The 15,913-nt window shown below is 36.3% G+C and overlaps 1 protein-coding gene across 6 annotated transcripts in view; it reads right to left on the bottom strand.

The window, feature by feature from the left end:
- The window catches only part of SEL1L2 (SEL1L2 adaptor subunit of SYVN1 ubiquitin ligase), a 118,203-nt gene extending 102,958 nt beyond the window's left edge, over positions 1 to 15,245 (bottom strand). For all 6 annotated transcript variants that reach the window (XR_011530948.1, XR_011530947.1, XM_070588793.1 and 3 more), the window contains exon 1: positions 15,081 to 15,245. Coding sequence is in view for 4 of the 6 variants with exons in the window: in XM_070588793.1 (XP_070444894.1) it covers positions 15,081 to 15,138 (58 nt within the window). In the remaining 2 variants the exon portion in view is untranslated. The remainder of the gene's footprint in view (positions 1 to 15,080) is intronic.
- Positions 15,246 to 15,913: the final 668 nt, after the last annotated feature.

Below are 15,913 nucleotides of genomic sequence, written 5' to 3'. Positions count from 1 at the left end.
CATCTCAATCATACAATAATTGCAACATCTGTGCAGCAAGAATTGCACACATAGGAGGGAGATATTCCATTCCTCTCTCAACAGGAATAATTTACAATCATTATTTCTACATAATTAGACTAGGCATGGACATTATCAAAGTCCCTAAATACATATTAAAGGAAATTGAGATTTACTTACAGTAAAAGGACTGTAATAAATGAGGAAGATGTTAGTATATTGTAGTAACTTTGACCAATAAATACACTTTGATGTATTATTATATATTTGGTAATAGACTAATGACTTAGTTATATTAAATAGTAACATAGTAGATTTTTTTGAAGTCTATAATTTAATGTCATCATCTTGAAAAGGGTATTTGATAACATTCTGCTCTCTGCTCCTCCTCAACTTCCTTCTTGAAGTGCAAACATGGCAAAATGAGGGACTAGGCTAACAGTGAGTGAATATTTCTTTTATTTATTTTTATTTTTATGAGTTTTAATTAGACAGAGAAGGATGAATAACTCTCGACATTGTTGAGAATGTCTCTTCCAAAGGTCTGCTAATTACCTCCTATAGTGTGCAAGTAAAGAGCTTAAAAGAAACCTTGAAGGATGGTTGGATAATTCATGAAATGTGCCTGGCAGAGTGTCTAGCACATAGAAAGTGCTTAATAAATGTTATTTTTATTATTAATTCTTGATTAGATGAGAAATAATTTGGGAGAAATGCAAATTACAAGTGGGAAAACACAGTAGAACATAATTGGTAACGTTAACTAAGAATTTTTCCTGGTATTTTCTTGTACCTTGTGTCCTTTTTCCTATTCAGTCAGTGAGTTGCTCATTGCTTCAGAGCATAAAAATGATGAGGCAGAAAAGAAAGGAATAACTATTTTCTTGGCTGTCAGGGATGAAAGAAAGGACTTCCAACCTAGACAATAGGATGGATGTAGGAGAATACCTGAAAAACAACACCCAGGTGATAGCAGGGCCTTCTGTGCCCTCTTCCCAAAATGAGAAGGTATTCCCTGGGCTAGGGGGGAGGAGAGAGGTGGAAGGATGGCAAAGAGAAGTTTCCACTATGATAGCATGAAGTAGAAATTAAATTCCATTATTAAAAAATTAAAGTTATATTTCTTGCACACACAGGTTTGTGGACTAAAATTTATAATTGATACATTAATTATTTAGTTAATTACGCTCACACAAAGTATGACGCCTCTGTTAATGGTGAGTGTAAAACGTGATCCTCCTTTAGAAATAGGGCAGTAAAACTTTTAACCTTAGAGACACATACTGAGCAGCTTTAGTTGAAAGGTTGACACTCTGCAATTGATAATTTCCAGTCAAGGTTTTACTGAAAAGTGGAAATTCTTAAATTACTTGATTAGTTGTCGCCAATCAATACTGAAGTGACATATATGTGACTGAATAGGCAGCAAGGTGGCCCTGATATATTTCTATCATCTCTATGTCCCAATGTCCCCAAACCAAATCACTATTGCTCACATGCTCCTCGCTAAGTCAGCTTCCCCTCTCTAATCTTCTGTCGCTGTCAAGGGAATCATCAAGCTCCCAAGTTCAAAATCATAGACCAGTTTTTACTCATCCCTTGCCAATGTTCCACCACTTTCTAGCTAAGTGACCTTAAGTAAGTCATGAAACATCTGAGTTTGCGTTCTCATCCATTAAATAAGGAAAATTATTCTTGGTTTGTTGTTTTGGGTTTTTTTTTTTTCTTTTTTCTGAGGAAGATTCACCCTGAGCTAACATCTGTGCCAATCTTCCTCTATTTTGCGTGTGGTTCACTGCCACAGCATGGCCGCCAATAAGTGGTGTAGGTCAGTGCCCAGGAATCAAACCCTGGCCACCAAAGCTGAGCATGCTGAGCTTAACCAGTAGTCTATGGGGCCAGCCCAAAATTATTCTTGTTTTATCCCCAGGGTGCAGTCGTGGGTAAGGGGGTGGAAGGAGTTGTACTGAGAATTCTATGAGATTGTGGGTTTGAAAGTGCTTGACATGGGCTAAGCACTTAGTAATATTCCTTTTAATTTCCTCTGCCTGGTAATTTAAGGTTTTCTGGCCCAAATTCTGGGTTAATAATCTGAACCAAATTTTCTTAACCAATTTGTTTCCCACTACACCCTGCTCTTATTGAAGTGGTGGTATCCTCCTACCCCATATGTATACTCTAGTCATTCGTATACCCGTGTCCTTTGCTTGTGTACTTCTAATTTGGAACGTCTTCTCTTTCTTCTCCTAATATCCAAATTTTATTTGTCCTTCCTGGACTTCTTTGTCCTGTTTCAACACTGAGGCCTGATGCCTGGCACAATTGCTGCTCTATAATAGATTGTTAATGCGTATTTGTTGAACAACTGAATAAATTCACCCTCCTATCTGTGGGTTTCCCTGGATACTTCAGCCTTAAATAATCTCTCGCTTTTTGGAACTTCTTCAGGGCTTGTGTTCTCTGTGACTCATATTAGCACCCAATTACATATTGAATTTTATTCTAAGGATTGTAAGATCTCCAAGGGCAGGGCCCACTTGTCAAATTAAATTCTATGGCCACAAAGACAAATCTTTCTTTTTTTTTTTTTACATAATAATAGTGGTTATTCTCTTCAAAAATTTTTTTACTATTGCTGTTCTTCACCACTGCAACAGTTTTGAATTAAGTAGTTCTATCTGTGAACTTGTATTAGTTTTTGAGTACAACGTTATGATTCTTTTCTTTTCCTACCTGGACTTTTTGTCTATACTGCTTCACCATTAGAACAATATAAATTTGGGAATGGGCTGACTGGTTTTAAGGGGTTTTAAAGTTTATATGCATTTATGCCACATGTGATTGATTGGTTCAACCCAGAGAAATATTCAACCAGTTACTTTTGGCAACCTGATGTAGAACATTTGTTTTGAGTATTGTAAGAATCAGTTTCAAAGCAGGTTTAGAAGCTTTCATTATTGATGAATCTCTCTTTAAGAATAAAGAAATGTGGATTATCAGTAGAGCAAGATAACAGGATTCAGAAGTCTTCAATTCTATTTTAGTCCCCTTTGTAAACAGATATATTAATTGATCTTGAGCAAGGCACTTATGCTTACCATGTCTTGTCTTCTCCAATGATTTAAGTGACCATGGCATCACAGTAGCGTTATCTGATATTACTACTGCATAACATGGAGTAATTCGAAGTATTTCTTAATTGATGCAATGAGTATTAAAACTGACAAGTTTATTTTACCTGATATTACTAAATTAACCAACACAGGAAATAACCATATAGAAAATCCCAAAAGTTTTTGTCTTTTGGTATATTTTGTATATTTTTACACAAATATAAAAATATATTTGTAGGAAATTATGTATGTGATCTTAGAAATATATGGTAACCTTGTACTATAAGCACTTGAGGTAATGTTCAACATCTATTGAATGTGGAGATAAGAAATTAATTTGTGTTTATGTGTAGGAATTCTTAGTTAAAATCAGTACATTCTTGAAGACTGCTGACACACTGTAAAATAAAATCCAGAATCTTAATCACTAAATATGTGTAGTCATTTATAGTGTTTTCAATTACCTTGCTTTTATAAACAATACTGTAATGGGTAATCTTGAATATGTTTCCTGTGAAACGTGTAAAGGTTTGCTAAATAGACAACAAGAAATGAATTTGCTCACTTGAGAAATAGTATGCCTAATGTAAATTCTAATAGATAATGGCAAATTGGCATTCCCCAAAGAGCTACTCTGACTTATACCTCCACATACAGTGTATTAGAACGTTAATTTTCTTCACCTTAACCAACATTTTTCAATTTTTGCCAATATTTTCGGATAACTTTGGTATCTCATTGTTAATTCCATTTGCACAATTGCTGGCAAGGTTAAGGACCTTTTCACATTTAGGGGTATTTATTTGTATTTCCTCTCCAAGGAACTGACTGTTAGAAATTTTGCCCATCTTTCTGTTAGCTTTAAAAAAAAAATGTATCTATAGGAGTTTTATATATATTATGGATATTATTTGATTGGTGTATATGTTGTAAATATATTTTTCAGTCTGTTGTTCGCCTTTTGAGTGTTTATGGTGTCCTTTGCTGCAGAGGTTTTAAAATCTGATGCAGGCAAAATTATTGGTCTTTTCCTCACTTATAACCTTGTGTGTGTGTGTGTGTGTGTCCTGTTCAAGAAGGCTTCCTTACCAATCATTAGAGTATATATTCTCCTGTATTTCCTTCAGCTATTGTTATACTTTTTCCTTTTATGGTTTACATTTTTATCCATCTGGATTCCTTTTTTTTTTTTTTTTATGCTGAGGAAGATGAGCCCTGAGCCAACATCTGTTGCCAATCTTTCTCTTTTTTTGCTTAAGGAAGATTAGCCCTGAGCTAACGTCTGTGCCAATCTTCCTCCACTTTATATGTTGGTTGCCGCCACAGCATGGCTGATGAGTAGTGTAGGTGCACACCAGGGATCTGAACCCGTGAACTTGGGCCACGGAAGCTGAGCGCATGGAACTTAACCACTATGCCATGGGGCTCGTCTCCCATTTGTACTCAATTTTTGTGATTAGTGCGAAGTGGAATATGACTTTTTTTCCTAAACAAATAGACAGTTTGTCAATAGCACTCATTATAGTCCATCTTTTACCCATTGCACTGAAAAACCTTCTTTCAGGTGCTAAATTCTCATTTGTACATTGGTCAATTTTTAAACTCTGTGTTCTATTTTCTTGATATATTTGTCCATTCTTCTGCCAATATGCTAACTACCATAGATTTATAATTGCATATTTTACTCTCTGGCTAAGCAAGAACCTCTCTGTGCAGATACACACACACACACACACACACACACACACACACACACATTGTTCCTCTTTTTTAAAACTTATCTTGTAAATTCCAGCATAATTTCTTTTCTAGATCAATTTCAGAATAACTTGTCAGATTCATTTAAAAAATGTATTGATATTTTCTCTGGGATTGCAGTGGATTTACATGTTAATTTACAAAGACCTGGCATATTTACAGTATTGAGATCCATTCAGGTGTATAGCCTTAATTTATTCAGATTTTCTGTTTAGTGCTCTTCAGAATAATTTCATTTTTTTATTCATATACATCTTGCTTCATTTTTATTAAATTTGTTCCTAGCTATTTTATCATTTCTGTTGCTATTGTGAAAGACACTTTTAAAGATGATTTTTTGTGATTGTTATATTTTTAAAAATTAAACTGAACATTTATTTACGTTTATCCTAAGTCTTAAAGGTTTCTTTGACTACCATTGATTTTTGGTCTTCCTTTTGAATTTGTGTTTCATTTTGCTGGAGCATGTCTTCTAGTCAGTATTTCAGCTAAGAGTGGTAGATGATAAATTTTCTGAATCCATTCATGTCTGAAGATGTCTTATTTTGTCATTACACTTGTTTGATAGCTTGTCAGATTAGACAGTTGTAGATTCAAAATCATTTCACTGCAATGCTTAGAAAATATTTCTCCAGTGTCTCTTTACACCCAATGTTGCTAATGAATTTGAAGTTAACATAGTGCCTTCTTCTTTGTAAATAACATATTTTTTTCTTTAGAGGCTTTTAAGATTTTTTTCATTATCCATGAGGTACTAAAATATTACCATTATCTTCTAGGATTGGGTCTTTTCTCAATCTTCTTGCTTGGCACTCAGTGGGACTTAATCTAAAAACTTGAGTCTTTTTTCAAATCTGGGGAGTTTTACTTGGTTTCTTTATTTCTTACTCTCCATTCTTCTCTTTTCTCTTTCTAAAAATCCCATTATGCGGATTTGTAACTTTTGGATGGATCCTCCAAGTCCTTTAACCTTTATTTCGCACAGGCCGTCTCTCTGTCCATTTGCATTGTGATCTAAAAGAATTTTCAGTTTGATCTTTGAGCCTTCAGGTTACTCTTCAGCTCTTTTGCCATTCGGCCTTGAAGTCTTTATTTTTGCTATCATATATTTCATTTCCAAAATATCTCATCTTTTTTCTTTCATTGAGGACTGCTCTTGTTTTATGGATATAAAAACCTCTCTAAATACATCTTATGATAATCATTTTACGTTTCAAAGTCTTCACCCATTTGCTCTGCTTATTCTGTTTCCTCAGGTATTACTGGCAGTTGTGCTAGTGCTTTTCTTTCATGGTGTTCGTTTTACTCAAATGTTGCTGAGTCTTGATTGTACTCACCTTGGACTTGGATTTTCCCTGTTAATCTCTCTGTAAATGCTATAACAATTACCTCAGCTTACCACTAATAACTTGATGAGTGTTGTAGGATGTGCTATCAGGGCATGACAGGAGCTAGTCTTCTGGAAATAGGGACTCCCTGAATATGATTCCAGTAAAATTACAAAATTAATAAAAAAAACTAATAAAATACTGCTATTTCAGTTTACTTAATCATCATGCTGCCAAAACAACTGGTTGAAAAGTAAATAACTCAATCAATCACCTAGCTGGTTGTTCTATATAGAAGCAAACATGTGTACACTACATTTTAAAATATTTGGATCGTTGATTGAATTTTTTATTTTTCATCTGGCTCTTTGCTAGTATGTAAAAACAGCCTGAGGCAAGTAAATATGATTATGAGGAAAATATCCAGAGCAGTCCACTTTGGAGAATATAGACTTAGAATGACAAACAAGTGATATGGAGGAAAAAAAACCCCCAAAACTTGACTCCCATTAGAGGATTTAGGTCTTCCTAAACTGTATACTTCAAGGTTTTGAAAATCTGAAAATTTAGAATAAAAACGTCTGAATGATCTACTTCACATGTTTTGGGAATGTACAAATTTTAAAGTATTACCCAGATGTTAGTTATTAGCCTATTTTACGTGTGCTAATTGAACATCTACTATGTGCCAAGTTCTGCAATGAGCTATAGGAGATGTAAAAGGTAAGCAAAACACAATTTCTGCATTCAGGTAGTTGACATCCTAGTGAGGGAGTTAAAAACTAACTCAGTTATGAGACTGTGATGAAAAAGAAAGTAAAGGCACAATGTCCTATGAGGAAGGGCTTGAGAAAGTTTTTTTTTGGAGAACGTAGAACTTGGGATGGACCTTTAAAGATGAACAGGATGCTATGCGTGGTGATGAGTTAAGGTGGTGATGGGGAAGAAGAAGGGATGACAGTCCATTTCTGCAGACACTCCATCTGCAGAACAGATTGAGAAAGACATGGAAGTGAGAGAGTTAGGTGGGTATACTGAGCAGCTAATAGTTTGAATTGGTTGGAATAAAGTATGTGTGTAGCAGAGACAGAATAGAAAGGAGATTGGGATCTAGTTATGTAGGATTTTGAATGTTGGACAAGATATTTGAACTTTGTTCTGTGTATGGTAGGTATTTGCAGTCAAATGCTTTACCTCCGAGCTATACCTCCTTAAAGCAGTGTTTGAACAGGGGAAAATCATGATCAGATTGGGAGTTCAGGAATATTATTTCTGGCAGTAAAGTATTGTGGATGAAAGAGGAGAGAGTCAGAAGTGCAGTAGTGTAGATAAAGAACACTATACATTGAGACACTGAAAATGCATAGGTAGGAGAAACACTGTGAAATTAACAGGATTTGGTGAAGGAATAAAGGAATGAATAATTGTAAAGGATTAGGAGATTCTGACTCCAGACCTGGCTTTGCAGAATGACCTGGGGAATCTATTTCTATTCTGGGCCTTAGTCCTAACATCTGTAAAATCATTGAATTAGATGATACTTAGGGAACTGTAACCGTATGATCATACAATTTTGAGGTTTTCTGCTTGAGAACTAGGTGAGCAGGGAGGGATGTTGAGGCCATTAACAAGAGAAGAAACATAGGAGGGGAACTACTTTTGAGAAGAAATGCTGTATTTAAGACATTTACAGACCACATATTGTTTATTACCATCATGCAGTTGACATGCAGGTCTGGAGATTAGGAGGAAGGTCTAGGATGTAAATACACCTGTAAATGATGCTGTTGGACTTGGGAGAGAACACAAGAGGCATAGAATATGAAGAGCAAGAGAGCTAAGCACTAAACTCTGGGGATAGCATGTAAAGGGAGGGTTAAGGAAGACAAACCAGTGAAAGAGCCTTAGAAAATTCTACAAAGGTAGAGCAGAAGAGAAGATAATGAATAGTATCAAATGCTGTGGAGAGGTTAAGTACTAAGAACAGTGAGAGACCACTGGATTGGTAATAAATGGGCTATTAGCATTCTTTGAGAAAGCAGTCTCAATAGATGGGGAGTAGATCTTAGCATTTGCTGGAGCGGATAAAGGGCTATCACTGACAGACAGAATTCTTGGGGTAGCTATGTGGTAAGAGAGACATATGAGCCCCTATATGAAGAAAATTAGGTGGAATTCGGAAGAGTGATTACTGGTATGACAAAAAGGACATGTAAGAAGAGGGCGCTCCTAAAAGCAGCCTGAGTAGTCTGAAATAAACCTGATGCATGGGCATTAATGGGTTCATCAGGGGGATCTGCTCCCCTAACTTTCGCCAGGTTGAGGGCTGCTGTCTCCCCACTGAGTGCTGTCCTACTGGATGGTTCCAAAGAGGGGTGGTAATTGGTTATCATAGGAACCTTTCAGGTAAATCTGGGATATGAACACCAGAAAAAGCTTTACATCTTTCAGAACAATTCACAAAAGACAAATGAGCTTCTTACTGATCCTTAACATAACACAGCAATCAAACTTCTCTTTAGTAGTCAACAATCCCACCTAACACATCTGCCCTCTTCAAGGAAAAACGCTTCAGGTACTCACAATTTATTCTTTCCCTGTTTAGAGGTATAATATAAAAGAACTGAAAGGAAGCAATGGTAACTTAGAACTCCTTGATTTCACAAGTAATAGCAATAACGTTTCTGAAGCAGTAGGATATTGCCTGTTTGTACTGCCTAAGCTCAGCATCTTCTGCAACATGTCTAGAGGACTTGGCCTTTATGCGGCCCCTCTCTGGACTTAACAGGGACCATAGATATGATTGCTAGGCAATTGCTTTCTGACCTCTGATCAGTGTGAGATCGATGAGTTACTTGCCTTTTTCACCTGGGATAGAGAGATTCTGGGTGGCTGAGTGTCAGGAGAGAGAGTTGATATGAACTTTCTGTTTATTTTATTTTTATGGTATTATATTTTTTCCTAGTTGTAGAAGTGAACAATAGTGAAGAATTACTACTAGAACAAATAGACAGGATAGGGAAACCTTAGATCTTGGAGGACCTAGAGCTAGAACTCCTGGCAACGTCTTTTCTCTGCCTCAGTTATATACCTTACACTATCTTACATCAGCAGCTGGGTTGGTAGGGTGACAGCGAAAAAACACACAATTACTTTGACTCCCATTTTCTAAGTCACACCTTAAGATAGACTGCTCATTCTTTCTATCATCATCAGTTACTTTATTCTGAGGATTTACCAAAAGGGAAAAATAATCACAGTAACTTTTTTAGAACTTTTCCTAGGTAAATGCAGAGTCGGGGACAATCACCTGGTTATAGCATCATCCCTCTCTCAATATTTTTATATAGGTGAAATCAATGTACATTGAGTATCAAGTGAAAGAATTCATTGAAAGGAAATATGCAAGCTTGCAAGGTATATGTGAGTGAAAAAGGACAGATCTGTCTGTTTTGCCTCGAGAACTAGGGGCTGGAAAAGAAAAAAAAAGAGTACGGTTAAGGCTGTTTTTATGTATGAATTTTAGGTCTTTCAGCATTAGCTTGTAAAACAACTGCCTTCTTCCCCTCTAACTACTTCCTTGAGCTTCCGTAAACCTGCAATCAATACATGATCTGTTGAAAACTCATGTCTGACCCCACAAAGCACCATAATACAGGAAGAGCTCTGTAATCATCATCACTGTCTCTACTTTCTCCTCTCCTGTTCACTCCTACCAATTGAAATTAGGTTTCGTCCCTGTTTCTCTGATACAAACATCCTGGAAATGTAAAGATTCCCCAGCTATTAAATCTGATGGTCCTTTTTTGGTCCTTACCTCACCTCCCCACCCTCTCTGGTCTTTGGCACTATTGGCCATTTCGGGCTTCTTGGCACTCTCATGCTGTCTCTTGTGACTCTATTCTCTCTAACCTTGTTATCCATCTACTCCTCTCAGTCCCCACTGCTATTGCTATAGTTTAAGTCCTCATCATTTCTTGTTTGGGCCATTCAATAGTCTGCTACTGGTTATATTGTCACCAGAGTTATACAGCTAGAATCCATCCACCTCTCTACCGCCAAAGTCATTTTTTTAAAGCATAATTGCATTCATGTTCTTCAGTGAGTAAACCCTTAAATGATTCCCCATTGCTCACAGGATAAAACTCAAACTTCATAGCCTGTCGCACAAAGTCTGCTTACTACTCCAGCCTCATCAATTGCTGTGTTCCTTCTAATATCCTACACCTACAGCAAACTGATCTACCTGTTTATAGACCTTGCTCTTCTTTTCCTCTGTGTTTTTGTTCCCTTTATGTGGTCTGAAATCTTCTTGTTGTCCTTGTCTGCTTAGTGAACATTCACTAATCTTTCAAGATTCAGTTTATGCCATTTCCTTTATGAAAACTTTCTGACCACTCCACACTCTGGTAGAATTGGTCACTCCCTCATTTATTGCCCTACAGTACCTGGTAAATGCTTTTATTTTAATACCTACAACACTTTACAGTTTATTCACTTGTTGACTTGCTTTTCTCTCCTAGACTTTAAGCTGCTCAAGGATAAGGGCAGTGTCTTAGATATTCTTGTATCCCCAGTATTCCTGGCACATGACTTTTATTAAATATTTCTTTTTCTCCATACAATTCAGTGGCTTTTAGGAAATTCACAGATTTGTGTAACCATCACCACAATTTTTGAACATTTTCATTAGCCTAAAAGAAATCTTGTATCCCTTAGCCAGAATCTCCCAATTCCCTTATAACTCCCCAAACTAGGTAACCAGTAGTCTACTTTCTGTCTCCGTGGACTTGCCTATTCTGGACATTTCACATAAATGAAATCATGCAACATGTGGCTTTTTGCATCTAGTTTCTTTTGCTTAGCATAATGTTTTCGGTGTTCATCCACATTTTACTTCATTCCTTTTTTTTTTTTACTGAATAATATTACACTGCATGGATGTACTAAATTTTGTTTGTCCATTCATCAGTTGGTGGACATTTGTTTTTCCCCCCACTTTTTGGCTACTATGAATAATGCTGCCACTTGTGTACACAAGTTTTTGTGTGGCAAGAAGTTTTCAGTTCTCCTGGGTATATACTTAGGAGCGGGATTTCTGGATCATAGGTAATTCTATGTTTAATTTTTTGAGGAACTGCCTGACTGTTTTCCAAAGCATTGCATTATTTTAAAAAAATTGAGGTGAAATTCATGACATACAGTAACCATTTTAAAGTGTACCATTAAGTGACATTTAGTGCATTCACAACATTGTGCAACTACCATCTCTCTCTAGTTTAAAAACTTTTTCTTTACCCCAGAAGTACACTCTGTACTCATTAAATAACTCACCACTCTCCCCTCCCCAAATCCCTGGCAACCACTAATCTGCTTTCTGTCTTTATGAATTTGCCTAATCTGGATATTTCATATAATAAGAATTATATAACATGTGACTTTTTGTCTGGCTTCTTTCACTTATCATAATGTTTCTGAGGTTCATACAACTTGTAGTATGGATGTATCAGTACTTCATTCCTTCTCATGGCTGAATAATATTCCTTTGTATGTATATATCACAATTCGTTTATCTACTCATCTGGTGATGGACCTATAGGTTGTTTTCACCTTTTAACTGCAGTCCTGCTCTGCTTAACTATGAAGATACATTCTGAGAAATGTGTCATTTGGCGATTTTGTCATTGTGTGAACATCATGGAATGTACTTACACAAACCCAGATGGTATAGCCTACTACACACCTAGATTATATGGTACTAATCTTATGGGACCACTGTCGTATATTCAGTCCATCATTGACTGAAATGTCGTTATGGGGCTCATGACTGCGGCTCGTGACTGTGTAATGAATAATGCTTTTATAAACATTTGTGTACAAGTTTTCTGTGTGGGCATATATTTTCATTTCTCTTGGGTATACAACTACTAGTGGAATTGATGAGTCATATAGTAATTATTTCACTTTTTGAGGAGCTACCAAATGGTTTTCCACGGTGGCTATACCATTATAAATTCCCACTAGCAATGTATGATGGTTCCTATTTCTCCACACACTTGCAAAAGCCTGTTATTTCCCATTTCTTTATTATAGCTATCTTAATGGGTGTGATGGGGTACCTCACTGTAGTTTTGATTTGCATTTTCTCAATGATGAATGATGTTATATATCATTTCATGTACTTGATGGTCATTTGCATATATTTTTTGGAGAATATTGGAGGTCTTTCCAATTCCTTTGCCTATTTTTAAAATTGGGTTCTTTGTCATTTTGTTGATGTGTTGTAAGAGTTATTTATATATTCTGAGTGCTATGTCCTTATTGGATGCATGATTTGCCAAGTTTTTCTCCCGTCTATAGGTTGTCTTTTCAGTTTCTTGATGTTGTCCTTTGAAGTATAAAAGTGCTTAATTTTGTCATCCAGTTTATTTGTTTTTTTCCTCTTTTGCTTGTGCTTTTGGTGACATATCTAAGAAATAATTGCCTAATCCAACGTCAGAGAGATTTATGCCTACATTTTCCTCTAAGAGTTTTAAAGCTTTAGTTACTATTCTTAGGTCTTTGACCCATTTTGAATTAATTTTTGTATATGATTTAAGGTAAGCATCCAAATTCATTCTTTCGCATGTGGTTCTCCAGTTGCCCCCACCATTTGTTGAAGAGATTCTTCTTTCCCCTCCCCATTGAGTTGTCTTGGCATCCTTGCCAAAAATCAATTCACCGTAAAGGTGAGGGTTTATTTCTGAATTCTTAATGATATTCCATTGACTTATATGTCTAGCCTCATGCCAGTACTACACTGTCTTGATTTCTGCAGCTTTGTAGTAAATTTTGAAATTAGAAAGTGCGAGTCCTCCAACTTTGTTCTTTTCTTTTCCAAGAAGAACATTTATTTCCACATTAATTTTTTTTTTAAAGATTGGCACCTGAGCCAACAACTGTTGCCAATCTTCCTTTTTCTTTTCCTGCTTTTTCTCCACAAATCCCTCCAGCACATAGTTGTATATTTTAGTTGCGGGTTCTTCTAGTTGTGGCATGTGGGACGTCGCCTCAACGTGGCCCCATGAGCGGTGCTATGTCCATGCCCAGGATCCGACCTAGCGAAACCCTGGGCTGCCGAAGCAGGCTGCGCGAACTTAACCACTTGGCCACGGGGCCGGCTCCTCCACATTAATTTTTGAATCATTTTGTTAATTCATGCAAAGAAGACAGGTGTGATTTTGGTAGGGATTGTACTGAATCTGTAGATCAATTTGGAGAATGTTGCTATTTTAACAATATTAAGTTTTTCAATACATGAATACAGGAAGTATTTTCATTTATTGAGGTTTTTCTTTAATTTCTTTCAACAATTTTTGTAGTTATTATTAGAGTATGAGCTTTGCACTTGTTTTGTTAAATTTATTTTTAAGTACTTTATCCTTTCTGATACTAGTGTAAATGGAATTGTCAATGTCATTTTTAGTTTGTTTATTGCAATTGTATAGAAATACAATTGATTTTTGTACATTGATCTTTTATTCTGCAACCCTGCTGAACTTATTTATTAGTTCTAATAGTTTTTTAGTGGATTCTTTAGGATTTTCTGTATATGAGATCATGTCATTAGTAAATAGAGATAGTTTTACTTCTTCTTTTCCAATCTTAATGTCTTTTATTTCTTTTTTTTATCTACTTGCCTTAGCTAGAAACTCCAGGACAACGTTAAAGAGAAATAGCAAGAGTGGATATCCTTGTCTTGTTCCTGATCTTGGGGGAAAGCATTTAGTCTCTCACCATTAAATGTATTAGGTGTGTGTTTTTTGAGGATGCCTTTTATTAGGTTGAGGAAGTTTCTTTCTATACCTAGTTTGTTGAGTGTTTTTATAACAAGAAAGTGTTAGATTATGTCAAATGCATTTTCTGCGGTTGAAATGATCATGTAGTCTTTGTTTTTATTTTATTGATGTGGTGTGGGTTAAATGCAAACAAATTTTTTTATTTTTGAGGAAGATTAGCCCTGAGCTAACATCTGCTGCCAATCGTCCTCTTTTTGCTGAGGAGAACTGGCCCTGAGCTAACATCCGTGCCCATCTTCGTCAACTTTTTATACGTGGGATGCCTACCACAGCATGGCTTGCCAAGTAGTGCCATGTCTGCACCCGGGATTCGAACTGGCAAACCCTGGGCTGCCGAAATGGAACCTGCAAACTTAACCACTGCACCACCGGGCCGGCCTCACAAATAAATATTTTTTAAATTGAATTCTAAACTAAATTAGCTGAGGATTGGGGAAAAATTAACTCAATAAATGGCCAGAGAAACAATACTGGAAAATAATTTCCATTCTTAAGATAATTTTCATTTTAAAAATTATTTAAATAATTTTCCACTTTAAGAATTTCCATTTTAACTAGATAGGAAACATGAAAACTTTGGAAGTAGAATTGTTATTGTGAAAAGATTCAAAGAAATTATAAGAATATAAATATATTGCACTTTGCCACTCTTTGAGTCCTATACTTTTCCTTTGAAGTTCTGGAACTAGATCTTCATGATATTCTAGACTTAACAAAACTTAACAATCTGCCTCAAATATCCCTACTTTACAAAAATTACTATAATACTCTCCTCAAAGATTTGTTCAACCTTTTCTCTCTATTTCTCCCTCTCTCTCATACACACACACATACACACACACACAAATGTCCTTCCCAAGTATTGTCCTAAATGAGAGTATCATTACTATCTACCCTTACTGGATATTTTTAAGTACTTATCAAAAAATGGTGTTAATTGGGAATATTTTGAGGTTATTTCTGGTTTTCTACTCAGCTTCCATCCTTAGTGCTGTTAGAGAGAAAAGACCCTCATAGAGAATAATAAGGACAGAAAAACTTACTTTTAATTGTGACCCCAAGAATTATCAATATCTCTATTAACAGGGACAAGGGCTTCATCTTCTCCTAAGCAGCTCCTCCTCAATGTAACACAGGCAGAGCTAGGTGGCTGGCCAATTAAGCTTCCTCTTTTCAGGTTTGTGGGGGTCAGGATTTAGTTGCCAAGCAACCTCCTTCTTTCTCTTGGGCCAATGAGCTGCCAGGAAATTCCTTTCAACCCGGAATGAAGCCAGTTGCTAGAGAGAGCAGGCTGTAGGAGAGAACCATACCTGGTCTGCCATTCCTCTGGTGGGAGCTAAGGTATAAGCTTGAAATAGGTAGGAGTTGCTCTCTGAAACTAACCGAAGGGACCCGAAGTCCGATTTGTACATGTCCATACTAATGTTCAAATGATGTTCAGAGTAGCTGGAAGTTCTTATTTTTATGTTACCTCCAGAGGGGCAAACTGCACATATGTTAAAACACAATTAAGTGCATGAGCTGACCTGACATCGTTCTTTAACCTAGCATTTCAAGGCTATGGGGGACAAGAATCATATGGACCAAGTCTTTGGTCCCCATCTGGGCGAGTGTTTATCCTCTGTTCAAGTAAGGAACTGCTGAGGTTTTACTGAGACAAAGACAAACATCCAAGTCATCAATAACTTTTAGAAAAAAAGGTGTTTCCTTAAACTTTCATTAAAAGTGTTTTAAAATGCCTTCTCTACTATCTTAAACAATATGGGTATTTCATGAGTGAGTGCTCTCAAGGCTAGGGCCAAAAATCAAAATGAATATTTAGGCAAAAGCATGGAAATATTAAATATATCCAAGGAATGGAGCTAGCTGAGAGATT

The sequence above is a fragment of the Equus przewalskii genome, chromosome 21 (assembly GCF_037783145.1).
Source record: "Equus przewalskii isolate Varuska chromosome 21, EquPr2, whole genome shotgun sequence".
Lineage (NCBI taxonomy): Eukaryota > Metazoa > Chordata > Mammalia > Perissodactyla > Equidae > Equus > Equus przewalskii.
This window is presented reverse-complemented; position numbering and strand designations above follow the sequence as displayed.